The sequence below is a fragment of the Cervus elaphus genome, chromosome 5 (assembly GCF_910594005.1).
Source record: "Cervus elaphus chromosome 5, mCerEla1.1, whole genome shotgun sequence".
In the NCBI taxonomy this organism is placed as follows: Eukaryota; Metazoa; Chordata; class Mammalia; order Artiodactyla; family Cervidae; genus Cervus; species Cervus elaphus.
This window is the reverse complement of record NC_057819.1, coordinates 5,656,146-5,681,047: the sequence shown is the minus strand read 5'-3', so window position 1 is coordinate 5,681,047 and position 24,902 is coordinate 5,656,146. Positions and strand designations below refer to the sequence as shown.

Genomic DNA, 24,902 nt, shown 5'->3' with positions numbered 1-24,902 from the left:
GTCCTAGAGCAGAAGAGTCAGCACCTGGGTCTGGCTCCTAGGAAGTCAGTCTAGCTGGAAGCAAAGCAAGAGAGACAAAGAAAAGGTACCCGGAACCCCAGGGATAACATGTCCACTGCCAAGAGGGAATGGAGAGAAGAAATTACAGTCAGAATGGAAACCAATCAACACCAGCTGAGGAAAAGTGTTTTTTAAATGAGTTTTAACATCATGTTTAGAAGCAGAAAAATCTTTCTGCTAAAGTGCATTGTGTTAAAATCTTTTATGATAAAATTTCAATTATCTGTATAATGTTCAGAGGCCTGGCCAGTGTTTAACACTTACCAGTTCATCCCACTTGAGGGAAAAACACTTCTTTTTTTTTTTTGCTTTTTTACTAAGCGAGGTGTGACCTTACTGTGAGCAAGACGCCCAAGTTTTTGCTTTTTCACAAAACCTAAGATATTATGGAGCCCTGCATGAGCTGAAGAGTAAATAATCACATTTCCTGACTCTGAGAGACTGCCAGTTACAGGATGCTCCATTATTTTACGTACCATTAAAAAGGCAAACACTAGGCCAATAAAACATGCCACAACTGGAAGACAGATCTGACTTTGACTATATTAAAATATGAGGAGAAAAATGAGAGGGGATCTCAGAACTGACGGAACAGAGACTGCAGAATTCTCTCTGTGGATTCTAAACTTGCCAGCTCCAAGACAGAAAGAAAAACAAGTCCACAAAATACAGTGTACACAAGTGTTAGTAGGACTGACAGTATACAATAGGGCAGCAGACAAACCAAGGCAGAACTCATTTAAGAAAAGCGAGCTTGGTCTGAATTGTAATCAGCATAAATTATTGTCTTGTAGAGGTAAACTAATTAAGGGGGTGGGTGCCCCAGGAGAAGGGCTGATGCTGGATTAAGGCGGGCAGCACTGAATGTGAAAATGTTAAGCGGATGGATTAGATGGACTTCTGGACAACACTCCTTTCTCCGTCCTAACCGCATCCAGCACCACACCAGGGTGATGACTTAAGGGATTTTTCAACACTTATTTGACATAATTAACTGAAAAGTATGGAGTAACAGTTATTTCAGAGCTTTCATTATTACTGCTGTTGACTGAGTAACTTTTCTGAACTATGGAGTCACAACATGATAGAGAGGAACTGCACCCTGAAGACCACCCAAGCTGCCTCATTTCCCAGGTGAGGAAAGCACTGTCCAACAAGGAGGTGGTGTGCCCACCTACCTGGGGACTTGAGCACCAGCTTCCTCACCCTCCCGCTGCCCTAGGCTCGTTCTAGGCCATCACACAGGAGGGTGGCAGAAGGGCATCCACACAAGCCAAACACATTTCAAAAACATCAGGCAGCAGCAGCACCAGATACCAAAGTGGATTCTCCTGAAAGGCATGAGTGTGTGCGTATAAAACACACAGACACACACACACCCCCTCCAAAGCTAAGTCTCCCCTCTCTGCTCTTTTCCCTTGAATACAAAGCAGCAACACTGAAGATACACTGGAAATGTTAACAAAACCCAATTATTAACAATAGCACCTTAACCTTGACAGATGAGGAAAATGCATCTTGTCAAAACCTAAGAATTTTCACACTTTTTAATGTTAGTTTGAATACATAGATGTTTAATCAGCTGAATTAAGTAGCAAGATATTAACAAGCAGCAAGCAAGTGTGGTTTTATTAACCTCACTTTTGTATTTATATAACATTTAATTTTTTGAACAGTATCTCTCTGGCTACAATTTTATCATTGGGTATCTAGTTTTGTCTTTCTGTATTTGAAATCAACTGGCTGATTTATATCCGTATCACAATGAACAAATATATTCCTTCATGTATGACAGTTTCAGCATACAGAATGCAACCTCAGCTACCAATTATAGCTGCAAATGAGCAATAGTGTGGAATGAGACAGCCTGCTGGCTTTGTTAGTATTCTGTCTCCTTTGGGATCCCATGGGGAAAGGGGAGGCTCTGATGAAGAGAAGCCCTTGGCTCATGGTTTATTGTGCTTGCCACCAGCTGCAGACTTCTCATCTCATTAGTTCTTTTAGAATACTGTGGGTGAAGACAGCTGTAGCCTACTTGAGTCTTCAGCTCCTGGGTATTCTGAAGGCTGAATTTGCTATGCACTTTCTGTAATCCTTGGGAAAAAAAAAAAAAGCAGATTCACTGGGCCAAGGAAATGTATTTTTTAAATGAGTTTTAAAATCACGTTTAAAAGTAGAAAAATCTTATTGCTAAGGTGCATTGTGTTTAAAATTTTTTTATGATCAAATTTTAATTGTCTGTATAAAATGCCCAGAAGTCTGGCCAGGAATAAGGGCTTAGTAAAACCATCATTATCAAGTTAGGTGTAGTGTCCCCAGACACTGCTCACTCCACCAATGCTAGTGCCTGAACAACAGAAAAACACAATGGTATCAGCATAAGGTAGATGCGGATCAGTGTTAATACAACTCTATTTAATTGAAAACTCTGTTTAAGTAAGAAAGGAGGCAAGTCAAGACACCCTTTGGAGAACAAATAAAATCTAATATGGTAAATAAGTGGATTACTGAGTCTCCATGCTGGAGCCACAGAATACATTCATTAAATTCTTATAAATAACTGTTTTCTGTCACTGGAATACAAAAGTTGTGCTACCTCTTGGGTGTACATCTGTTACTCACTACCGTTTTCGATAGAAACTCTCAACAGAAACCAGATTCATTCTGAAGACAAAGAATATTAGTTTTATGAATCTTTTAACATAGTGGCTGCCCCCCCACCCCAAATGCAAGTACAAAATCTGTGCTGAGCCAACCCAACTGTCCTTGAGCCCAGATTGAACTCATGATTATGAATGGGGAAGGGAGCAGGAGGTGGGGGCAGGCTGGGAGGAGTTTCTTAACAGCTTGCGGAAAAATCGAGAGCTCCAGACACCAGAAACTGCTTAAAGAACCACGCCTGGGTCACCACAGGTGATGCTACCTGTATAGTGAGGAAAGAAAACGCCGGCCCAGCCCATGTACGTGGGCGAGTCCTCCACACCTACCCTCCCCAGCAAAGAGAAACAACTCTACAGGGCAAACAAAAACTTGAGAGGGATATTAGGATCCTGCAGCCTGCTTGTAAAATGCTGTCCTTTAGCATAAGATGATTAATCAGGTGTCTATTCAAATAGCTCAAAGATAATCACCAAGTTTAAAATGCAGATACTGCTGCTCAACTCAGCAGAGCTCATTTCCTCTAATCACACCCTAAAAGTAAAGACCAGGATGGGGAGACAGCTGAATTAAATAGGAAGATAAATAACAAACATCATTTATTAGCACTGCGTTGGATTTTTCAGTACTGTAGCACTTAGAAAAAGGGGGTTCCCAGATACTATCATCACTAACCCCAGTGTGTAACTCACTGGAGCTGAGAAAACTCGAGTGACTCCAAAGGGGAAGCCTATTAAGAAAAAAAAAAATGTTTGCATTAAATTTTGCCAAGCATTAAATTTTGCAACAAGAGGTGCAAAGAGAAATTAACATTTACTAACTTAAGATACTCATTTCAACATATTTTCAAGTAAGCAGCTTTCTTTCTGATTTTTAATTACATCTCCCCAGTGACTCCTCACCCTTTCAGGTTCCCACAGAGTACCATTAATATAGTATAAGTAAATCTTATTAATTCAGGTTCTACTACCTTGGAATTTATAATAATTCGGACAGGGGCTGGACTGAAGTTTATCTTTGCATGATCTATGAAAAAAAGATTTGCTACACAAATTAATAGAGTAACAAGATCTCAGGAGGGCTGTTTAAACAGTTCAGAAGTGTTTTAGAGCAATTCAGAAGCATTCATTTGCATATAATTATTATGCTAATTACAAATCATTCTTATCTATTCATTAAAGTAGATTCCCAAAGGACCACTAATTGTCAATAACTTGTTGGCCTAGTTTCTGTTGCTGAATGTACCTCAAAGGAACAGAGTTGCATTAAAAAATATTCTCTAATTCAGCCCTCTCATTAATCCTTACAGGCTTTCCACCAATGAATCCTTAAAACTGAATTTTTAAACAACTGCCCTGAGAACTGAGAAATGCAGTCAAACCTACACACCCAAGCAGAACACTTGCTTGTAATCTTTTCAACCTCACAGAGACCCCGTGCAGTGAGACTTCGGGTGGGCAAGTGTGGTGGACAGGGGAGGGGGACGGAGGCTGTCAACAGGACCCTGGGCTGAAAGGTGGCCCCTGCCTCAGGCACTGCTGGGCTAGAACACAGCTGGGGCAATCGCCTCCTCCACTCTTTCTCATCTTGTCCGAATCACAGCCAGAGCCTGCCAACCCTGTCATGGTTATGAAGGCAGACCCCTCAAAGCCTTTGGAAGGTTACAAACTAATATAGAAAGAGAAAAAACACCAGAATTTCAGCCATGAAAAGAAGTTACAACCAAAAGCCTGACATTCACAACCCAGCAGGGAAACCAAATAGCTGGGCTCCAGAAGAGGGGGTTCCCGGGGAGCCAGGGCTGGTAGGTATCCCCCAGGTCTCCCCTACAGGGGTCAGTAGGCTACTGGTTTGGAGGAGCCTATATTTCATGCACAAATATATGATGTATTTGTTACTGTCACAAATTTATTACTATGTATTTACATATTATAGCATTAAGAAACAAATATATTTTAAACTCTTCACACCAATGAAATTAAGTACCAACACACCAATTAGTCTTATTAAAGATGATTGTTGAATATTATATATCTTAAAATTAAACTGCATATGCCTAAAATGTAAATAATAAGTTTAGCAAAGTTTTACTTAATATGTTCTGTGCTTAGTCGCTCAGTCGTGTCCGACTCTTTGTGGCCCCATGGACTATAGCCCGCCAGGCTCCTCTGTCCGTGGGAATTTCCCAGGCAAGAATACTGGAGTGGGTGGCCATGCCCTCCTCCAGGTGATCTTCCCCACCCAGGGATCAAAACCAGGTCTCCTGCATTGCAGGCTGATTTTTTACCAGCTGAGCCACCAGGGAAGCCCAAGAAAACTGGAGTGGATAGCCTTTCCCTTCTCCAGGGGATCTTCCCAACCCAGGAATCCAATCAGGTCTCCTTGCATTGCAGGCAGATTCTTTACCAGCTGAGTTACCAGGGAAGCTTCCCTGATGGCTCAGATGGTAAAGAATTCCTGTTTTTAACACAAAATGCATTTCCTTAAATGATAGTAGATCGTAGAACATGCTATATTAAATTCCTTAAAGTGGGAATGTCCTTTTGAGAACTTACAGGGTGAGCCCTCTCCATTACAATGTTCATTTTGGTTCATGACCTGGGCTTCAGGCACAGCTGCCCCTAAGTCCCAGGACCCCACTGATTACATTAGTACCAATTTAATAAACACTAAATAGGATATGGCTTCCCCGATTCCTCAGCAGGTGAAGAATCTGCCTACAGTACAGGAGGCACAGGTTCAGTCCCTGGGTTGGGAAGATCCCCGGAGGAGGAACTGGCAACCCACTCCAGTATTTTTGCCTGGAAATCCCACGAACTGAAGAGCCTGGGGGGCTACCGTCCAAAGGGTCTCAGAGAGTTGGACACGAATGGCCGACTAAGCCCAGTTGCTTAATTATAAATATATAATTAAATATAACATTTAATTATATTAAACATAATTATTAATTATAAATATAATTAAAATTATACATTTTAACCTTAACATATATAATATCTAACAATTATCTTTAATAAAACTAACTTAGTGTGTTGGTAAATAGGATATAATTGCAGAGAAAAATTTAACGTTTTTTTTTTTCCCTCAAACAATAATAGCAAAATCTGATAAGCAGCATCATTCCTGCTACTGTCTTTGGGAACATTTTCGTTCTGGGCATACACCTCCTCGCACCCTTGGGATGAGGCACTACCATGGAAACTGGGGTAAGGAAGTGAAGGCCCTGCCCAGCCAAGTTCACGGCAGCTGGGCAGGGCAAGGATGCAGAGATGCCGGGCTCAGGGAACTTCACTGCAGAAATGAGATGCGGTTTACACTCGTCACCTGATAAGACTCAAGCACTTCACTCCCGGAGCAGCCTAGAGAAGCTCTCCTTGAGGGTTTCCACTGCTGTAAAGGGCCTTCATAAGGAATACACTTTAGAAACTTGATTCGGAGCTGTTTATGCTGATTTCTTTAAAAAATATCTGTCATTAGCTGCTCAAAAAAAAAAAAAAAACCCACAAAAAAAGTTTTCTAACTCTTACCAGACCATTTCTCCCCACCCAGGAATACTTCACACCTGACCACCTGCATCACCCTTCCTGATTTTTTTTAACTCTGAAACCGTGCAAGAGATTAGAAGTAAACACTAATAACGGGTTCTAGCGGGAAAAGTATCTTCTGCGACATAAGCTGGTACACGCAGAGTTTTCAGGGAGAATTTCTATATTCTTGGCAAGATTTAAGCAAGCACGGGATAAGCAATGTGTTCTTTTCCCACCAGAGGGCACTGCCATCCAACTACGCCTTCAAATACAGAGGACATTCTCTAAATCCACCCTTGGATGCAAACCTAAGTGTTCCACAGTACTTGACCATGTAAGGCAGCAGAAGAAAGTGGGAAACATTTTCACATTTCTTTTTAATAAGAACCATGCTTACATTTATTTATATCTTCTTTGAGAAAGGGTGGGAAAAAACAAAATACCTCTGAAAGTCACTACAAAAAGGATCCTGACAAGGGTTTGCGTCACAGCATAGCAAAGGGAGATGAGACAAGCCATTGACAAGTGAAGCTTCGTAAGCAAAAGCAAAACCACTGCTACCTCAAAACCTGTAACTTGAGTTGTTCTGCTTTTTCCTTTTTCTGGAGCTCAAGGAGGCCACTACTACACGTCAGGAGCCAAGTCACAGTTCTCACCTCTTTATTATGCACACACTTTAATAAAGAGCTTTTGGAGCTCCTGCACATAGACCTGAGATAAGCAGCACCCTTTCGAGACAGAAATGAGTATCTGGGTTCATTCTAGTGGCAGAAGGAAGAGGTACTCAACTCGGCTGAGTGTGTGCTCACGCCAAGGAGACCCGAAGCACTTGGCAACCGCAGGCTCCTCGCACTTGCTGGAGGCTGGCCACAGACTTCTAATAAACAAAAGCTCTTTTCAGAGCTAAAGAATGGGATAGCCACAGCTCTGGGAGGCAGACCACCCTTCTTAGGAAGTGAGAAGCAGCAGCTGGGACACAAGGAACATCTAAGATGCAGGTGTTTCCAAAAAGCTGTGAGCAAGAACAAACTGGAAAGATGATCAAGCCTGACCATTGAGGATTATCAGCTACCAAGGGTTATTTCTGAGGTCTATCAGGTTGACCCCCAAAGTGTCACTTTTGCAGCTCAAAAGCTGACAAATACTAACAATTTCATATGGTCCGATCAAATATTTAACTTTTTCCAGTCAGATTTCATCATGTTTCTAATTTTAAAGAGAAAAAAAACGTAATCTTGTAAAGATTATTTAGAAAGCATGTTTTCTGATTCTTACATTTCTTTAAAATTATGAAGTTTTTTTCTGAAGGCAATGCAATAAAGCACATGTTGCCAAGACTATCTACTCAAATGTGTAACATCTGGGCACTGTCTCACAGAACGCCTGATCAAAAGAAAAGATATGCCTGAATCCTTCCTAGAACACACGAAACAAACACTGCTTAAGTGTGACCAAAATTTACACGCCTAAATAAATTAAACCAAGTTTCATCAGCTTTCCATGGCTGACATTTAGGAAAAAGTATGTTTGAAAAGAGCACGAACTTTAAAACAATACATACTCAAGGTTTAAAACAATTATAAAGTGCCAGACTGTTCAATACTCAAATGGTGCTCAAAGTGAAAAACAAATAAATGGGTGGAAAAGGCAAGTCTTATATGCTCGTTTCCAAAGGCAACCGAAACGTCAGAAAATCAGATACAGAGGAGCATACTTCTGCTGTCAACTGAAATGGGATGCTGCCCTGCCCACCAAAACACATTCTCCAAACAAACAGATCACAACCAGAGAATAAATGGTCAGTGCTGGAAAGAACAAGCAAAAAGCACAAACTTGAAAAGCCAATTCATTTTCCTGGAGATCGCCATCACCACGGGACTTCCTACTAGTGGCTTAGATGACCCCACCAATCCCATTACTGTCTGTGGATATGCAATTAAATGATGGGGACTCTTCATTTAGTGGCTCAAACGGTAAAGAATCTGCCTGCAATGGAGGAGATCCACGTTCAATTCCTGGGTCGGGAAGAGCCCCAGAGAAGGGAATGCCAACCTATTTCAGCATTCTTGCCTGGAGAATTCCATGGAGAAGAGCCTGGAGGGCTACAGTTCATGGGGTTGCAGAGTCAGACACAACTGAGCGACTAACACTTTCACGTCTTCATTTAGTTAGGTAATAAACACCAAATCTCCCATCTCGTCAGCCTATGAACCTGGACTTTGCCGGCACCCTGGAGTCCAGCGCTGGTCTATCAGACGTGAGAAAAAAAGCTCTTTGGTGGAGGGCACTAACCACCACCAGACTACATGATCGGAACAAACAAACTCCAAGTCGCTCAGAAACACTTTAACATGTTCACTAAGAATCTTGCACGCTCTTCAGACAGATACAATTCTTACTTTATCTGGAAAAATATTTACCATGCCAACAGAGAGCAAATAGCAAGTTCCAATAAATGTTTGCTAAGTGAACATGAAAATATATGAGTGGTGTTCTCTATTTTAAGTACCCACATCAAAAGACATCTCAGGGTCTCTAATCCTTTTACTCTACTATATGCACGCAAATTTCCAAACATGCCACAGTTCAGGGGTTACGGATGGAGGTAACCAAGGCTACTGATAAAAACTGCTATTACAATGGGGCGGGGGGAGATCGGGGGACGCGCGGGAAGATGGACAAAAGGGCAGGCACTTGCTTGTTTTACATCAGTTAAGAATGCTCTTCATCAACACCATGCAAAGGAAGAAACAACATACAGGGAGACGTTCTAGAAAGAGTAAGTCGGCAGCCCTGCTCTTGAGTCCTGGCTGCCCTCCGTCAGTAATGGCAAGTCACAGCACTTCACTCAGCTCAAACTCCTTAACAGTGCAACTCATAACTGGTGTGGATGTTCTCAACCATGGCCTCCAACTGAGATTCCCCCTGCTTCCAAAATCCTAGAAAAGTACCCCCCCCCCCACCCTGTTCACCGTGAACAGGGCATTAGAGCACTTCTCAAGAGCGATCAGAGATCACCGAGAGAGCTGGACCGAGTCCAGAGCCCCGGAGGTGCTGACCTGGCCACTATGGCAGTTACACTCATGCACAGGAAAGGATGAGGAGCTGGAAGTGACAAACTGGGCAAAAGGGGGTTAAAAAGGTCGGAAGAAGGAAGAGATATGAATGAAATCTGAGCCTTATCTCAGAAGTACAAGCATACTGGGTCACCCACAGCGAAAGGGCCCTTCCGACCTCTCCGAGGAAGTCTCCACCAAGGACTTGATCAATCAGACCACACCGTGCACATCCTGTCTGTGATCCAGAATCAATACAGCCTGTGAGTTTCAAACCTGTCTCTCTCTTTTAGGAATACCATCTTCAGATAAACAACACCAAGCTTACAAAACTGGGCAACTCTTGGTTTTGAAATGCCTCATTCAGGATAAATCTTTCACCTTTAATAAATATACCCCAAGATGTTGACACAAGGGGGAAAAAAATCATTCTTTAAACTTGCTGCATTTTAATTTGGAATGGAGCTATAGTTTTAAACTACATCTACTGACCAACTTAACACTTACATGCCATTAATATCTGCTTATTATTGACATCTAAAAAACAGATGTTAAGCTACATATCACTTTTAGAACTGTGAGCCTTAAAAATTTGAATTGAACATTTTTTCTATGAAAAAAGAATTGGAAATGCTAAAAATCAAGTCCCATACATGTCCTTCAGAGGAAGCAAAGACTATAGAGGAAGGCTGATACAATCCTTTCTGGTTACACACAAATACCTAAAAATGTGGTTCCAATTTTTTTCTTTTTTTAAACCGTGCTCATTTTCTTTCAAATTACTTCCAAAAACGAAGGTCTCTCTGATGTTAATCGTGTGTACACTTCAGCTCACACTTTAAAGAGTCTCCCTCTCCTGGGAAGTGACTTTTGTATACAAATCATGGGAAGCTACTTAGACAAAGTGCTGGAGATGATTAAAAGGGGCCAGATTCAAATTTATACCTTAAAAAAAAAAAAAAGCAGAAGCAGATGTCAACTGACTCATTTGTGTATATTTTGGAAATGAGCATGTGCATTTCATCAGAACATTTAAAGAATTCTCAACTTTTTACTGTGGTTATGAATCAAGAATAACTTTAGAAATTAAAAATACTTTGAAGCTTATATTCCACTGGAATATATGCTGGACACCTTGACTCCTCCTTACAATCTGATCTAACTGAAACACTTTTTAATCTGACAGAAAGGCATTTGCTCATGTAGAAAGGACAGTTTTTAGAACTGAAGGTACATCATATATACATCATGGTCTAGGATTAGTAAAGGAGCTGAAGTAGCATTTGCTCACTTAATACTTGAACAATAAAAACTTCATTTCCTCCAAACTGTTGCCCACTCCACCCCACAATTTCAATACCACACAGGGGAAAAAAATCTGCACCTTCCCACCAAACCTTTATTGAAAAGCTCTTGACATAGGCAATGAGCACCTTGCTGGGTCCTAGAAACACAGAGATGATCAGTCCAGTCCAGACCCCCAAGGGGAACCCGGTTTATTGAGGAAGGCTTTTTAGGAGTGACGTCAGGGTTGTATCTGAAATGGGGGAGGGGTGGGAGGCTGAGGGGACATAGGATCTGAGTGGGGGCAGCGGTGTGTGCTCACTGGCTGCTGGAATTACAAGCGGAAGGCGCCTTCCTTCTTAGAGAACATAACATCCTAGTATGTCACTCTAATGCCTCTTTTCACTGAAACAAGAAGTCTGTTTTGTTTGGCCAGAAGATGATCGGGTGGGGACATTTATACAGGAATCGCAGACTGCTCAACTTGTTTCATTAGGCAGTGATGTACCTTCTAAAAATTACAGAAAACACTGGCCACAGCAGCAGTCCTATGCAGACTTCCCATTAAGTCATCGAGGGAAAAAACCAAGTAACCCATCAATTTAAACGTACGTATGATTCCTGTAGCAAACTACTCGGTGACTGTGTCACACTGGCAGAAGTTCACAGAGTCATTTTGACAATGTCATCCTTCAAGTATGTAAAGACATCAAAGGCCCCACCTGAGCATCAGTGACACTGCGAATCTATTCACACCCCTTCCGTGCATGGTGAAATATGGAACCTCAGCATGACCCAACCCAGCAAGTCCACAATGAGAACTGTCTGACACCAGCAAACCAGCGCCGAGAGTTAGACACTCAAAGTCGTCAACGGTTGCTCTGAACTAAAATGGTGTTCAGGGCTGTTTGGATTAAATCCACCTGCAGTGACGGAAGACGCCCACCAGGTGGAGTAAAAAGATTCACGCTTCACTCCCAACTTCCTGGTTTCTTAACTTCGACCCAATTCATATTCATCCTGATTTGGGAGACTTGGCTGTACCCTCTCAAAATTACTAACCAACTGTTTCCGTTTCTTTTAAAGCAAGCAATATGCAGGACAGAAATTCAACCCTTTAAGGTGTTTTAAGAAAAATTAGCTCATTCAAGAAAAACCAGGGTTCATTAAAAACAAAATGAAAACCAAGGAATTAAGTTGGACTGACACTAAAGTGAAGTCATTCAGTTGTGTCCGACTCTTGCGATCCCGTGGACTACACAGTCCATGCAATTCTCCAGGCCAGAATACTGGGGTGGGATCAAACCCAGGTCTCCTGCACTGCAGGTGGATTCTTCACCAGCTGAGCCACCAGGGAAGCCCGAGAATACTGGAGTGGGTAGCCTATCCCTTTCTCCAGCGTGTCTTCCCCACCCAGGAATCAACCAGGGTCTCCTGCACTGCAGGCGGATTCTTCACCAGCTGAGCTACCAGGGAAGCCCTCCAGGAGTTCAGGTACCAGCCTGAGCATGGAGGGATCTCCACACCTGCAGGTCTCCCTGCTGGAAATCCACCTTGGCCCATTCACAGTTACCAAGCTCCCAACTCCAGCATCAGTTTATCCCTAAAGAGCGAGTTTTAGGTACTAACAAGTGATTGCTGGTATGGCAGTCACATCCTAAGATGACCCCTCTCCCCACACTGAGTCATAATCTTGTGTAATCACCTCCCCTGAGAACAGGTGGAGCCCGTGACTTGCTTCCAGCCAAGCCACTAAGGCAAAGGTGAGGGGCTGTCATCCCTTGACGAGGTTACATTACACAACCCCTCCCTCCATTTGTGGTGATCTGTCATGCAGCAAAAGAAAACCCTACACTGAGTGAGAAGAGGTTGTGCCCCTACGCCGTCCACACCTCTGCAGACTCGGCCTCGTCTACCCTGTCCCCCGCATCTAGCTAGAATCACCATTACCACCACCATCTTATACATGTTTCTCAACTGTCTATATGTAAGCAAGCAAATGCATGCACATAGATATTATCCTGTTCCCTCCCCATTATCTGGAAAGGATTCCCTATCAGTACAAACAGGCTCACTCCCTTCTGGAAACTGCACTGAACTCCACCATACAGGTGAACCACATTCACATCAGTTCCCCACCAACAAAGAAACATTTGAGACTTTAGATCGTTTCCTTATAAAAATCTTATGTCTATGTATTTGGTACTTCACACTGAAGCGACAGATTTTATTTTCTTGGGCTCCAAATTCATTGCAGGTAATGACTGTAGCCGAGAAATTAAAAGACGCTTGCTCATGGGAAGGAAAGCTATGACAAACCTAGACAGCATATTAAAAAGCAGAGACATCACTTTGCCAACAAAACGTCCATCTAGTCAAAGCTATGGTTTTTCCAGTAGTCATGTGTGGATATGAGAACTGGATCATAAAGAAGGCTGAGTGCCGAAGAATTGATGCTTTCAAACTGTGGTGTTGGAGAAGACTCCTGAGAGTCCCTCGGACTGCAGGGAGATGAAACCGGTCTATTCTAAAGGAGATCAACCCTGAATATTCATTGGAAGGACTGCTGCTGAAGCTAAAGCTCCAATACTGTGACCACCTGATGGCAAGAGCCTACTCAATGGAAAAGACCCTGATGCTGGGAAAGACTGGGAGCAGGAGGAGAAGGGGCTGAAATGATTAGACAGTATCACTGACTAAACGGACAAGAATCTGAGCAAACTCGAGGACAGAGGAGCCTGGCGTGCTGTGCACAGTCCACGGGGTTGCAAAGACTTGGACATGATTCAGCAACTGAACAACACTGCTTCAGACTGAGGAGGACCAACTCTGAGATGTGGAACTATGCTGGGGCTAAGGCGACATCCATCTGCAATCCTGCTCCCGAGGCTGTGCGCCTTAAAGCCCACAGCGATGTACGGGGAGAGCGCAGTGGTGCGCCCCAGCCACCCAGGTGCGAGCAATTAGTTTCTTCACTGCCCTCAAGCTCATTAAGCTCATTTGACAAGTATTGACAAGCAGCCACTCGGTGAAGAGCAGACAGGTTCCTGAACACAGAGCAAGACACAGCAATGAGACAAACAAGAGCTGAAACGCAGAAGAGGGGAAGACTGACGCGAAGAAAGGTGAAATCCCCCGAAGCAGACTCTGCAGGACACACAGGCTATGGGCTGAGAGGAAGGACCCCAGGCCCCAGCGCGCGTGAACCACGTCACCGTGCTGGGTCATCTCACCCAGAGTGTGAGCTGCTGCAGGGCGCTGGAGCAACCTCGAGGAGCTGCTGGGGGCGTGCCAGCCGCAGAGACTGAGCCCCGCGACAGGGGCTGACCGCTATGACAACACTGCCCTTTCAGAAATGCAAATGCATCCTTAGAGCCTCCTTTGACACTGTGGGCTCTAATTTCCAAGGAACATCCAAGTGCAGAATCAAATGAACAAATACATTCAACAGAAAACCCAAACTGGACCTGGCAAGAAGGAAGGCTGGCTAGGTGGTCCAGGTGTTTGCAACAGAAGCTAATCCTGATGCAAACACTAACTAGAGGAGGCCCAAGAGACCAGGTGGGGCCTGAAGGGAGAGTGGGGGGCGGCCGTCCGTGCCGGCAGAGGGCACTCGAGGGGCTCTCGACCACCCCAGCCTCACCCACCTCGGCCCTCACACACCCCAAACTGTCAAGGGCACCCGCACCTCCCACCACACAGCATTCCTTCCCCTCTTCCCATTTATAGCAGAAAATATGCATGTTGAGACTTTTCTCTCTTTTTTTTTAAATGTCCAAAGGTCAGAGAATCCCTTCAGGATATCATTTGCACTTGTAGTTTCCACGACTTGAGAAAACACACAGACGAAACGCTTCTATGACACATGGTTCACGGCAGCACTGCTTACAATGGCCAGAGGGTGAAAACCACCCAAATGTCCATGAAGAGAAGAACGCATAAACAAAACGTGGTATTCACACACTGGACTAGTCTTCACCCATAAAAAGGAATGACGGGTGACGCATCCTACATGGTGGATGCATCTTGGGGACATTACACCAAAGCAAAAGAAGCCAGACACAGAGGCCAGACACTGCAATGATCCCACCTGTATGAGAGATCCACAACAGAGAGGGCCACGGGGCAGAAGACACTCAGTGGCACAAAGGCTGGGGGGAGGGAGCCGTGTGGTGAGATGGGAACAGTGTGTCCTTTCGGGGAGGTGAGAATGTTCTAGAGCTAGATGGCGGTGACGGTCGTACAACACTGTGAATGCACTACACACCACTGCGTGTTTAAAATTGGCTAATGTGTATTTTATCACAATAAAGAAAAAAAGGTACCGTAAAATCAGTAAACTTTTGAAACAGGCTATTATTTTACTGGGCTTATGGAGAAGGGAAAGGCAACCCACTGCAGTATTTCTGTCTGGAGAACTCCATGGACAGAGGACCCAGGTGGGCTCTACAGTCCAAGGGGTCGCAAAGAGTCGGACGTGACTGAGCTAGCAACACTTTCACTTCCTGGTATCTAAGGGGTAAAGAATCTGCCTGCAATGCAGGAGATACGGGTTCAATCCCTGGGTAAGGAAGATTCCCTGGAGAAGGGAATGGCTACCTACTCCAGTATTCTTGCCTGGGAAATCCCATGGACAGAGGAACCTGGAGGGCTCCAGTCCATAGGGTCACAAAGAGTCTGACATGACTGAGCAACTAAACAACAACAATTATCTTACTAATCTTTAAAGGGTAACTTGGAAAAGGGGAGCTATGCATGCTGAAAAAGAAAACCGCACACACTTATGTGAAAAACCGCACACACACACTTATTCACTCCCCAAACCATGCTCAGTACACAGGTTCTCAGAACTCCTGCTAAGAATAATGACCATGACAGCAAACATTTATTCCACTAGGCACAGCTCTAAGTGTTCACGCTTAACCCTGTGAGGTAATTAGCCCCATTTTACACAAGATAAAACAGGCTCAGAGAGGTTAAGTAACTAAGGAGCCAGCAGGCAGCAATCGCAGAATCTGAAGCCCATCTAGTTTCTGACTGCATGTTCTCAGCGCCGCTGCCCTGGACTCACAATGCAGACCGTCCTCACCCGGCCCGGCCATCCTCTCTCCCTGTCCATCCACCCACACGTCCTTCCAAGAGCCCGCCACCTGCCGCGCCTCTGCACCGCGGGGACCTGCACCCGGAGCCACTGGGGCAGCGCAGCCACCACACAGCACCTGCCCTCCCCTCTGGGCGCGAGGCTGGGGTGGAAGGAAGGGGACGCCCGCCTCCGGGGGTACTGCGCGGTCGGCTCAACTGTCCTTTCCCCTTGCACACCCTCCGGCAAACACTGACTGGGGGCCCACTGTGGCCCAAGGACAGGAACGAAAACCATTCCGGTGGCCCCGGAAGAAAGAGGCACCCCGAGCTCTGCGGGAGAACAACCTGGAATGCAAACCTCTGAGTAACAGGCTGGACCACTTCTGTGGCCAGCACACCTTTGTCGGACACCCACAGTAGGGTCTGAACGCCTTCCCAGGAGCACCCAACCCCATGGGCTGCACGCACTGCTGCTCCGGGCATCTGAGCTCTTCCAACGGAGCCATCAAGTCACCCACACCAAGTCATCTTCCACCCTGTCACCACCCTCCCACAAACAAAGCTCGTGGCTAGAAGAGATACCAAGGGCAATAAGGGGCCAGACAGACAACTGAATGTGGTTGCTAAAAGAGAACATACATTCATTTCTAAGGATAAAAAATAGTCCGAGATAACTTCAGAGGTGAAAATATTTCTGAAACTAAAATAACTTAAATGACAGCACAACTAAAACTTCAGAATTTCTATGACAAGGGGCCCTAATCAGTGCTCACAGCTCTGATCAGGGAGGGGGCCCTGAACAGAACAGGACCTGGCTGAGCAGAGGGTCACTGTGGGTGGTCCCCACCCCGGTGATTTATGAGACGAGGTCCAAACTTTGTTTTTGAAAGCTTACCTTTCAATTTCAATGGCAAAACCAGACATTTATTAGTTTTTTTTTGGTTCATCTTACAACACTGCTCAAGTTCAGGGAATAAGCGCCAAAACTGAAATGGAAAGGGACCCTAACTGAACACGTGCTAACATGATAAACCGAGAGGTGCCGCTCTTACTGCAGAGTCTCAGCACGTAGAGAGGCCACAGCCGCGCCCCACGTACTGTGAGAACCCAGTTAACACTGACTGGGGTAAAGAAATAACAAGGGTCTTAATTGCTGGTAGGGGGGTGGGGCTGGTGAGGAATAAAGCGTCCTTTGCAGGTGAAAACAATTATTTTTTTAAATTAAGTCAAAAGTCTAGAGCACAAATATCTACATCCAGTAAGACGCAAAAGTGAAAGCTACACAACTGTTAAACTGGGATATTCTACCATCAACTGTTTTCCACAAATGACAACTTTAGCCCTGAGTTACTGAAAGAGGAGAGTGAAAAAGTTGGCTTAAAACCCAACATTCAGAAAACTAAGATCATGGCATCTGGTCCCATCACTTCATGGCAAATAGATGGGGAAACAATGGAAACAGTGACAGACTTTTATTTTCTTGGGCTCCAAAATCACTGCAGATGGTGACTGTAGCCATGAAATTAAAAGATGTTTGCTCCTTGGAAGAAAAGCTATGACCAATCTAGACAAAGCAGAGACATTATTTTGTTGACAAACGTCTGTCTAGTCAAAGCTGTGGCATTTCTAGCAGTCACGTATGGATGTGAGAGTTGGAGAATAAATAAATCTGAGCGCCGAAGAACTGATGTTTTTGAACTGTGCTGCTGGAGAAGACTAGTCCCTTGGCCTGCAAGGAGGTCAAAGCAGTCAGTCCTAAAGGAAGTCAACCCTGAATACTGAAGGGACTGATACTGAAGCTGAAGCTCCAATACTTTGGCCACCTGATATGAAGAACTGATTCCTTTGAAAAGACACTGATGCTGGGAAAGATTAAAGGCAGGAAGAGAAGGGGACAACAGAGGATGAGATGGTTGGATGGCATCACCGACTGGATGGACCTGAGTGTGAGCAAGCTCTAGGAGTTGGTGATGAAGAGGGAAGCCTGGCGTGCTGCAGTCCATGGGGTCATAGAGTCAGACAAGATTGAGAGACTGAACTGATACTGAAAGTTTGTTAAGTTAAAATTCTGCTCTCTTAATCAGACTTTAAATGTATAAGGGACTGATGGTATCTAAAGAAACTGAAGAGAATTCTTGTAAAATAATGTTTTTTCTTTTTCTCTCAATGAAAGCAAACCCCTATGTCCCCCAGGTATACTGAGACCTCTTAAAGGGATCACCTGTGCAAAGGCGACATCCACATGAGAAACAAACCACCCCCGCTCCTGCTCTCTCATCTCGCGTGCTGCTCTGACCTCCTTCTGGACCCAGAGCTGAGCTCCAGACTTATTTCAGAGTAGAAAGGGGAGGCCACACAAGAATCAAATAAAAGAACTTTTAGAGGTAAGAGGTAACAGGTGAAAATGTTGTCAAGCTGTACGTAGTACTTACTGCTGGTTCAACTTGACTTCGATCTGCAATATCTATGTGGACAATTTCAACCGTTTTCCACGTGTTCGGATCTAGACCGTGTACCTACAAATGACAGAAAGGAAACAAGGCCAGCTTAAGACTCTTCTCGTTAGGTAAAACTAGTACGCTTCCATATATAATCTTCATCTTGAGTCTCTCAGAGTATATCAAGAGCCATAACAAAAACAACCCAAGCTGCTGTTTCATTAAGTCAGCTGTCTGAAGGCTGGAGGGAGGGAACAGAATGCTGCCAAATTCACAGAAATCGGTCATCATTACTTCCTGGCAATTCTTAGAGATGACTAATACAAAAAATAAACCTCACCTATGTTTAACCCAACTGATACACGACAAAGTCCTTATAACCTCTAAGTCCTAGACAAATAGAAAGTGACATAATAATTAGATTTTAAGAAGCTGCACTGTAAGCTCGAAAACCTCTCCTGAACTTGATTCACTCTAAAGGTATTCCACTTCAGTAGGATGTCAATTCCTCTATACCTCATGTCATTCAATCATTTACTTCTGAAATTCCATCAATGAACCCATAAAGAACTGTTTAAAAATTGCCAGACAGGCCCATTTGAACACTAAAGATGGCAAATTAAATCATATAGACTAAAGCATACCAAAATACCTCATTCAGACTCTAAATTTTAGTTACTATTGGAAAAAAAAATACAAGTCAAGTAAGTGATCATCTTGAAGAAAAACTCAAGTTAAATACTCTAAGTTATAGCTCAAAAGTTCCTTTGATTGGCACCAGTAACAGAAAAGCAGAGGAAAAACATACTCTACCACCATTACCCATAAACTTACTCTCCCGTAAGAGCACATCAAAAGGTTTCAACGGTCGTTCTCAAACTGGAATGCCCCCCAGAAAACAGACTGCAGGGCCCCACCCCCAGAGACTCTGGCCCAGCATACGGAGTGAGGCCTGAGCATCGGCACTTCCAACAAGTTCCCCGACGCCACTGCTTGCTGGTCCAGGGACCAAGCTCCTGAGAACCCCTGGGCCAGGGCATCAACCTACAGCAGACACAGACGCCCTCCCAAGCTCCCTGCTACACCTCACCAAAAGTCAGAAGCTATACCAAGTCGTAACCGACTTTCTGCTAATTCAGTTGAGGGGTAAAAGTGCACCAATTTGTAAAAGTCAGGAGCGTTTCAACATTTTTGTAAATTATTCAAAATACCTTCTTCCTTCCTGCCTTTTGGCATTTCTCTGAAATCAACCAATAATTCAGGCCAAATGGAATGGAGGTGAAAATTAAAGCAATCAATTTTGTTATGCACAGGAGCACTGGCAAATACAGAGATGAAAAAAAACCTTTTTTTAAATTAACAGCTGAAACTGGCCTAAGGACTATCTGTGAGTTTGTTTACCTACCCTCTCCCAATCCCAGATGAAGAGAGTTACTGATGAAAACGGCGGCCTCACCAAGTTCACTCGCACACCAAGGCAAGGGGCCCGACGAGGCAGGCCCCCGGCTTCTGGCGGCAAGCCTGCCCCACCGCGGCCGTCTGACACGCGCCAGCCGGGCCGGGCGCTCATCTGAGGCCGCTGGCGTCATGCTGGCGACGACACAAGACTGCGGCATCCCCATTTCGGAGGCCTTCTACACTGAAAGCCCAGAGTCAAAAACTTACATTTTCTAACGTTCCCAAGTCTGGTTTGTGCCATGTTTCAATTTTAATGAAGAAATCATCTTTCATATATTCGTTCTGCGGAAAACACAACAGCAAAATGACAGTGACCTTTCGCCGGTTCTCGGGCTTGTGTCTGCAGGAGCGTTCCACAGGCACAAGCGTCCGCGCTCTGACTCTACAAGAAGACTGGCCCTCAGGTGACAGACAGTCATTAGCTGCCGACTGTTACAGACTTGTCAGGCCAAGCCAACATGCATTTAAATAACGTGCACAACCCTGCCTGACATGCAGCGCACAGGGCTAACACTGAAGAAGCTGTGAGCTGTGCTGAGCGGATGTGGCATTCAGAACAAGTTGCAGAAGCAAAATAAAGTCAAGAGGGAGAGGTCGAGGTAAGGCTGCAAAGAGCCCTGTAATAGTGGAGTACGTGGTGCAGTGTAAGCAGGTGCCCGGAGATAGAGAAGGGCCATGCAGCGGTGGGCAGTTTTAGGAAAATAAAGCAACAGATAGCTAAAGCAATTACTACATAGGGCGAAGTTTAAAGATGAAGACTATGTGATACAGAAACAGTTTTACTCACCGTTACAACTGAGGCATACCGGAACAGGTAGGCAACAAAGGAGGAAAAATTTTCAGAATATTATAATCAGAGCCAAAAGAGTCTGCCACAATATTTAATGTCACAAAGATTAAACTACCTGCCAACACAGAACATTCGGTTTAGATCTGCAAAACACAATCTCTAAACAAGCGACACTATGGGATATGTTAAGACTGTGGAATTGCAATCTAATCATTTTAAGTAATTTTAAAACAATGGTAAAAGGAATAATGTCACAAGAGCAAAACACCATTTATAAGGCTGACGGAACAAACAACAGGAAACGGTTCCACCACGTGGCAATGGAAGCAAAATACTGTTGAAACTACATCAAACAACGCTTGCGTGTGAGGGTAACCTTTAAGATTTCTGTATTCCTTTTATCTGCTGCCCGTGGAGCCTGCTTGGTCAACAAGGATCTCAGGGTGCCTATCTTCTGGGAAGGAACTGTGTCCCTCACCAAGGCTTGGGGGAGGGGCCCCTGCAGCTGCTTTTCTGCCACAGCTTGTGCAGCGACCCCCCACAGAAGGCCCCACCTGGTGTCACCCTTCCCTGAGGTGTGGACCCCGGGAGTGCAGGGCAGAGGGGGGAGACGGTTTCTGGGAACCAGACTTACTTGTTCTACAGTAGGGGTATGCATTCCAGGCTTTCTCGTGAAACACCAAGGAGCCCTCGGGAGCGATCATCCTCACGAACGCAGGGACTTTGCTGGGAGGAGAGAAACACTGGATATATTCTCAACAGCATCACTACTCCTTTGTTGGCGTCCATCAGACTGTTTCAGAGTACTCAAGTATAAAATTAATGTAGAGACAACAAAATGACTGTGTTTTTAAACAGAAGTAATTCTTTCTTACCGCTTGTGACCTACTCCCATAATACGAGATCTAAGAGTTAACTGAAGCTGTTCAACCTGCGTGTGACACAGAAGCTGTCTCTGGTGATCAGACCACACCACACTGTTTCTTAACGTAATAGAGAGTCTCTAGAATAAGGTAATGAACTCAGAATAAAAGCCTTTTAACACATTTTACAGAAAAAACTTAAAAATGATAATATGAAGGGTCCGTGAACAGAGGAAGATAGGCAAACATACCTAAGTATAAAATTGTGTCAACCTGGAAAATAAATGTCAACTGCAGCCTCAAATCTGATCAGATCAGACAGGTTAACTGTGTAACTAACACATGATGAGCTTGTGCAAATTCATGAGATTATCAGGAAAGATCCCAACAGATAAGCGGGCAAAGCACCACCACAGACAGACCACTGACAGAACACACAACGGGAGAGTCAGCTTTAGCAGCCGTCACAGCAATGCCAACCAAATGACCGTTTTCCTGACTGGCGCCTACAGCACAGACACTTTTATGAGCGCGGGCTTCCCACAGATGGGATGCAAACCCCACGTCGCCCTGAAGCGGCTGTGTGGCCTGGAGCATGTCGCGCGCGGGGCTCTCTGAACTTCCGCATCACGTGCTCTGCCAGAACTGCGAGGGGCCCGTCAGGCAGCGTCTGCGCCGTGTTAAGCACCGGGCACAGTGCAGCGAGGGCTGACTGAACGGCAGCTGCGGGTGCTGTTGTTTGGTCGCTCAGTAGTGTCCGACTCTCTGCGACCCTGTGGACTGGAGCCCTCCAGGTTCCTCTGTCCACGGATTTCCCAGGCAAGAATACTGGAGTTGGGTTGCCGTTTCCTCCTCCAGGGGATCCTCCTGACCCAGGGATGGAACCCATGTCTCCTGCATTGGCAGGTGGATTCTTTATACCACTGAGCTAGCTGGGTGCTTTCATATGCCTTTCTTCACTTTAATCCCGCGATAACACTATGAATTAACCATTAATTCATTATTTCATATAACCAGCATTTAAGTAGCTAAATAACAATGTCAGAATGATATCCTCCAACTTGAAGCCCTGTGTATATTCTTTCCATCAGAGCTGCTTTCTGAAAACTTAAGCACAACTTAATTTCCTAAACTAAGAGAAAGAACAGCAGCCCCACAGTAAGACTGCGCAGTTGATCTTACGCTGAATTTCAGAAGCTAAGCGAGGAAGGCGGAATGAGCCCCACTGCAGCCAGAGTGCCGTGTAGCCACAACGGGCAGTGCGCACAGCCCCCTCCGTGCCTCTGCAGTACGCAAGAATGGTGCAGTTGAGGAATTCCCTGGCTGTCCTGTGGTCAGGACGTGGCACTTTCATTGCCAGGGCCTAGGTTTGCTCCCTGGTCAGGGAACTAAGAGCCAACAAGCGACATGGCATGGCCAAATAAAAAGAATGCTATGGTTTGAAACTCCTACTATTGTGGCAAATTAAATCTTTAAATCACTGGAAAAGCTGAAGTATTACTATCACACACACAGTATGCCCAAGATTGCATATTCTTAATTATTCTAAAATACTTCTTAAAATATTCTTTATTATTCTATTTCTATAGTATCCAATATTCTAAAAACCTTAATATTCATCAAATTTCAAAATTTGCTGACATAAGAAACTTGGCAATCAGCTACTGAAGGTCAGCATAATACCAATCTCTAAAAAAATTTTAGTATTTCTTCATCGTGCTTCCAAATGCCTATTATTTTAATTCTAGGATGCTTTTTCTACCATGTGTATTTCAACTCATTTTATGTTTGACTTAGTTTCATGCAAGGATGGGCACAATAAAGGACAGAAACAGTAAGGATCTAACAGAAGCAGAAAAGATTAAAAAGAGGTAGCAAGAAAACACAGAACTATACCAGAAAGGTCTTAATGACCAGATAACCACACTGGTTTGGTCACTCACCTAGAGCCAGACATCCTACAGTGTGAAGTCAAGTGGGCCTTAGGAAGCATTACTACAAACAGAACCAGTGGAGATGATGGAATTCCAGATGAGCTCTTTCAAATCCTAAAAGATGATGTTGTTAAAGTGCTGCATTCAATATGTCACCAAATTTGGAAAGCTTGGCAATGGCCATAGGACTGGAAAAGGTCAGTTTTCATTCCAATCTCAAAGAAGGGCAATGCCAAAGAATGTTCAAACTACTGTAGAAGTGCATTCATTTCAAGTTCTAGCAAGGTAATGCTCAAAATCCTTCAAGCTAGGTTTCAACAGTATGTGACCCAAGAACTTCCAGATGTTCAAGCTGGATTTAGAAAAGGCAGACGAACCAAAGATCAAATTGCCAACATTGGTTGGATCAGAGAGAAAGCAAGGGAATTCCAGCAAAACATCTACTTCTACTTCACTGACTACATTAAAGCATTTGAATGTGTGGATCACAACAACTGTGGAAAATTCATCAAGAGATGGGAATACCAGACCACCTTACCTGTCTCCTGAGAAACCGTATACGGGTGAAGAAGCAACAGTCAGAATCAGACATGGAACAAGAGACTGGTTCAAAATTGGGAAAGGAGTATGTCAAGGCTATGTATTGTCACTTTGCACAGTATATCATGTGAAATGCCAGGCTGGATGAATCCCAAGCTGGAATCAAGATTGCTAGGAGAAATATCAACAACCTCAGATATGCAGATGACACCACTTTAATGGCACAAAGTGAAGCGGGAACTAAAAGAGCCTCTTGATGAGTGTGAAAGTGAACAGTGAAAAAGCTGGCTTGGAACTCAACATGCAAAAAACTGAGATCATGGCATCTGGTCCCATCACTTCATGGCAAATAGATGGGGAAAAAGTGGAAACAGTGGCAAATTTTATTTTCTCAGGTTCCAAAAATCACCACGGTCGGTGACTGCAGCCATGAAATTAAAGACGCTTGCTCCTTGGAAGGAAAGCTATCACAAACCTAGAATGCATATTAAAAAGCAGAGACATCACTTTGCAGACAAAGGTCTGTATAGTCAAAGCTATGGTTTTTTCCAGTAGTCATGTGCAGGTGTGAGAGCTCGACTATAAAGAAAGCTGAGCGCCAAAGAACTGATGCTTTTCAACTGTGGTGCTGGAGAAGACTCTTGAGAGCCCCTTGGACTGCAGGGAGATCCAACCAGCCCATCCTGAAGGAGACCAGTCCTGAATATTCACTGCAAGGACTGTTGCTGAAGCTGAAGCTCCAGTACTTTGGCCCCCTCATGTAGAGAGCTGACTCACTGGAAAAGACCCTGATGCTGGGAAAGACTGAAGGCAAAAGAAGAGGGTGCCAGAGAATGAGATCATTAGATAGCATCACTGACTCAACAGACATGAATATGATGAGCAAACTCCAGGAGACAGTGAAGCACAGGGGAGCCTGGCATGCTGCAGTCCACAGGGTAGCAGAGAGTTGGACACAATGTGGCAACTGAACAACTATAACAAAAACATGAGCAAACCTTTGAACTAGTTTTGTTTCACATTTACTGGCTTTTCATGTTTAATATAAGAACATGAACTGACTACATTTAGGGGAAATGCACACATGGAATAAATACAATAAAATTTCAATTCTATTTCAAAAGAGAAGAATTTTCATCAAGGGCAACTTCAACATATTGCTAACAAGACAAGTCAAAGGTGCCATTTATACACAAGAGAAAGTGTATACCT

The 24,902-nt window shown here is 44.2% G+C and overlaps 1 protein-coding gene across 2 annotated transcripts in view; it reads right to left on the bottom strand.

Annotated features, from left to right (window-relative positions):
• The window catches only part of PITPNB (phosphatidylinositol transfer protein beta), a 58,330-nt gene that overhangs the window by 22,682 nt on the left and 10,746 nt on the right, over positions 1 to 24,902 (bottom strand). For both annotated transcript variants that reach the window (XM_043901467.1, XM_043901468.1), the window contains exons 4-7: positions 20,988 to 21,079; positions 20,351 to 20,358; positions 19,771 to 19,845; positions 18,100 to 18,183 (exon numbers count right to left, since the gene is read on the bottom strand). In XM_043901467.1, the coding sequence (XP_043757402.1) occupies positions 18,100 to 18,183; positions 19,771 to 19,845; positions 20,351 to 20,358; positions 20,988 to 21,079 (259 nt within the window). The remainder of the gene's footprint in view (positions 1 to 18,099; positions 18,184 to 19,770; positions 19,846 to 20,350; positions 20,359 to 20,987; positions 21,080 to 24,902) is intronic.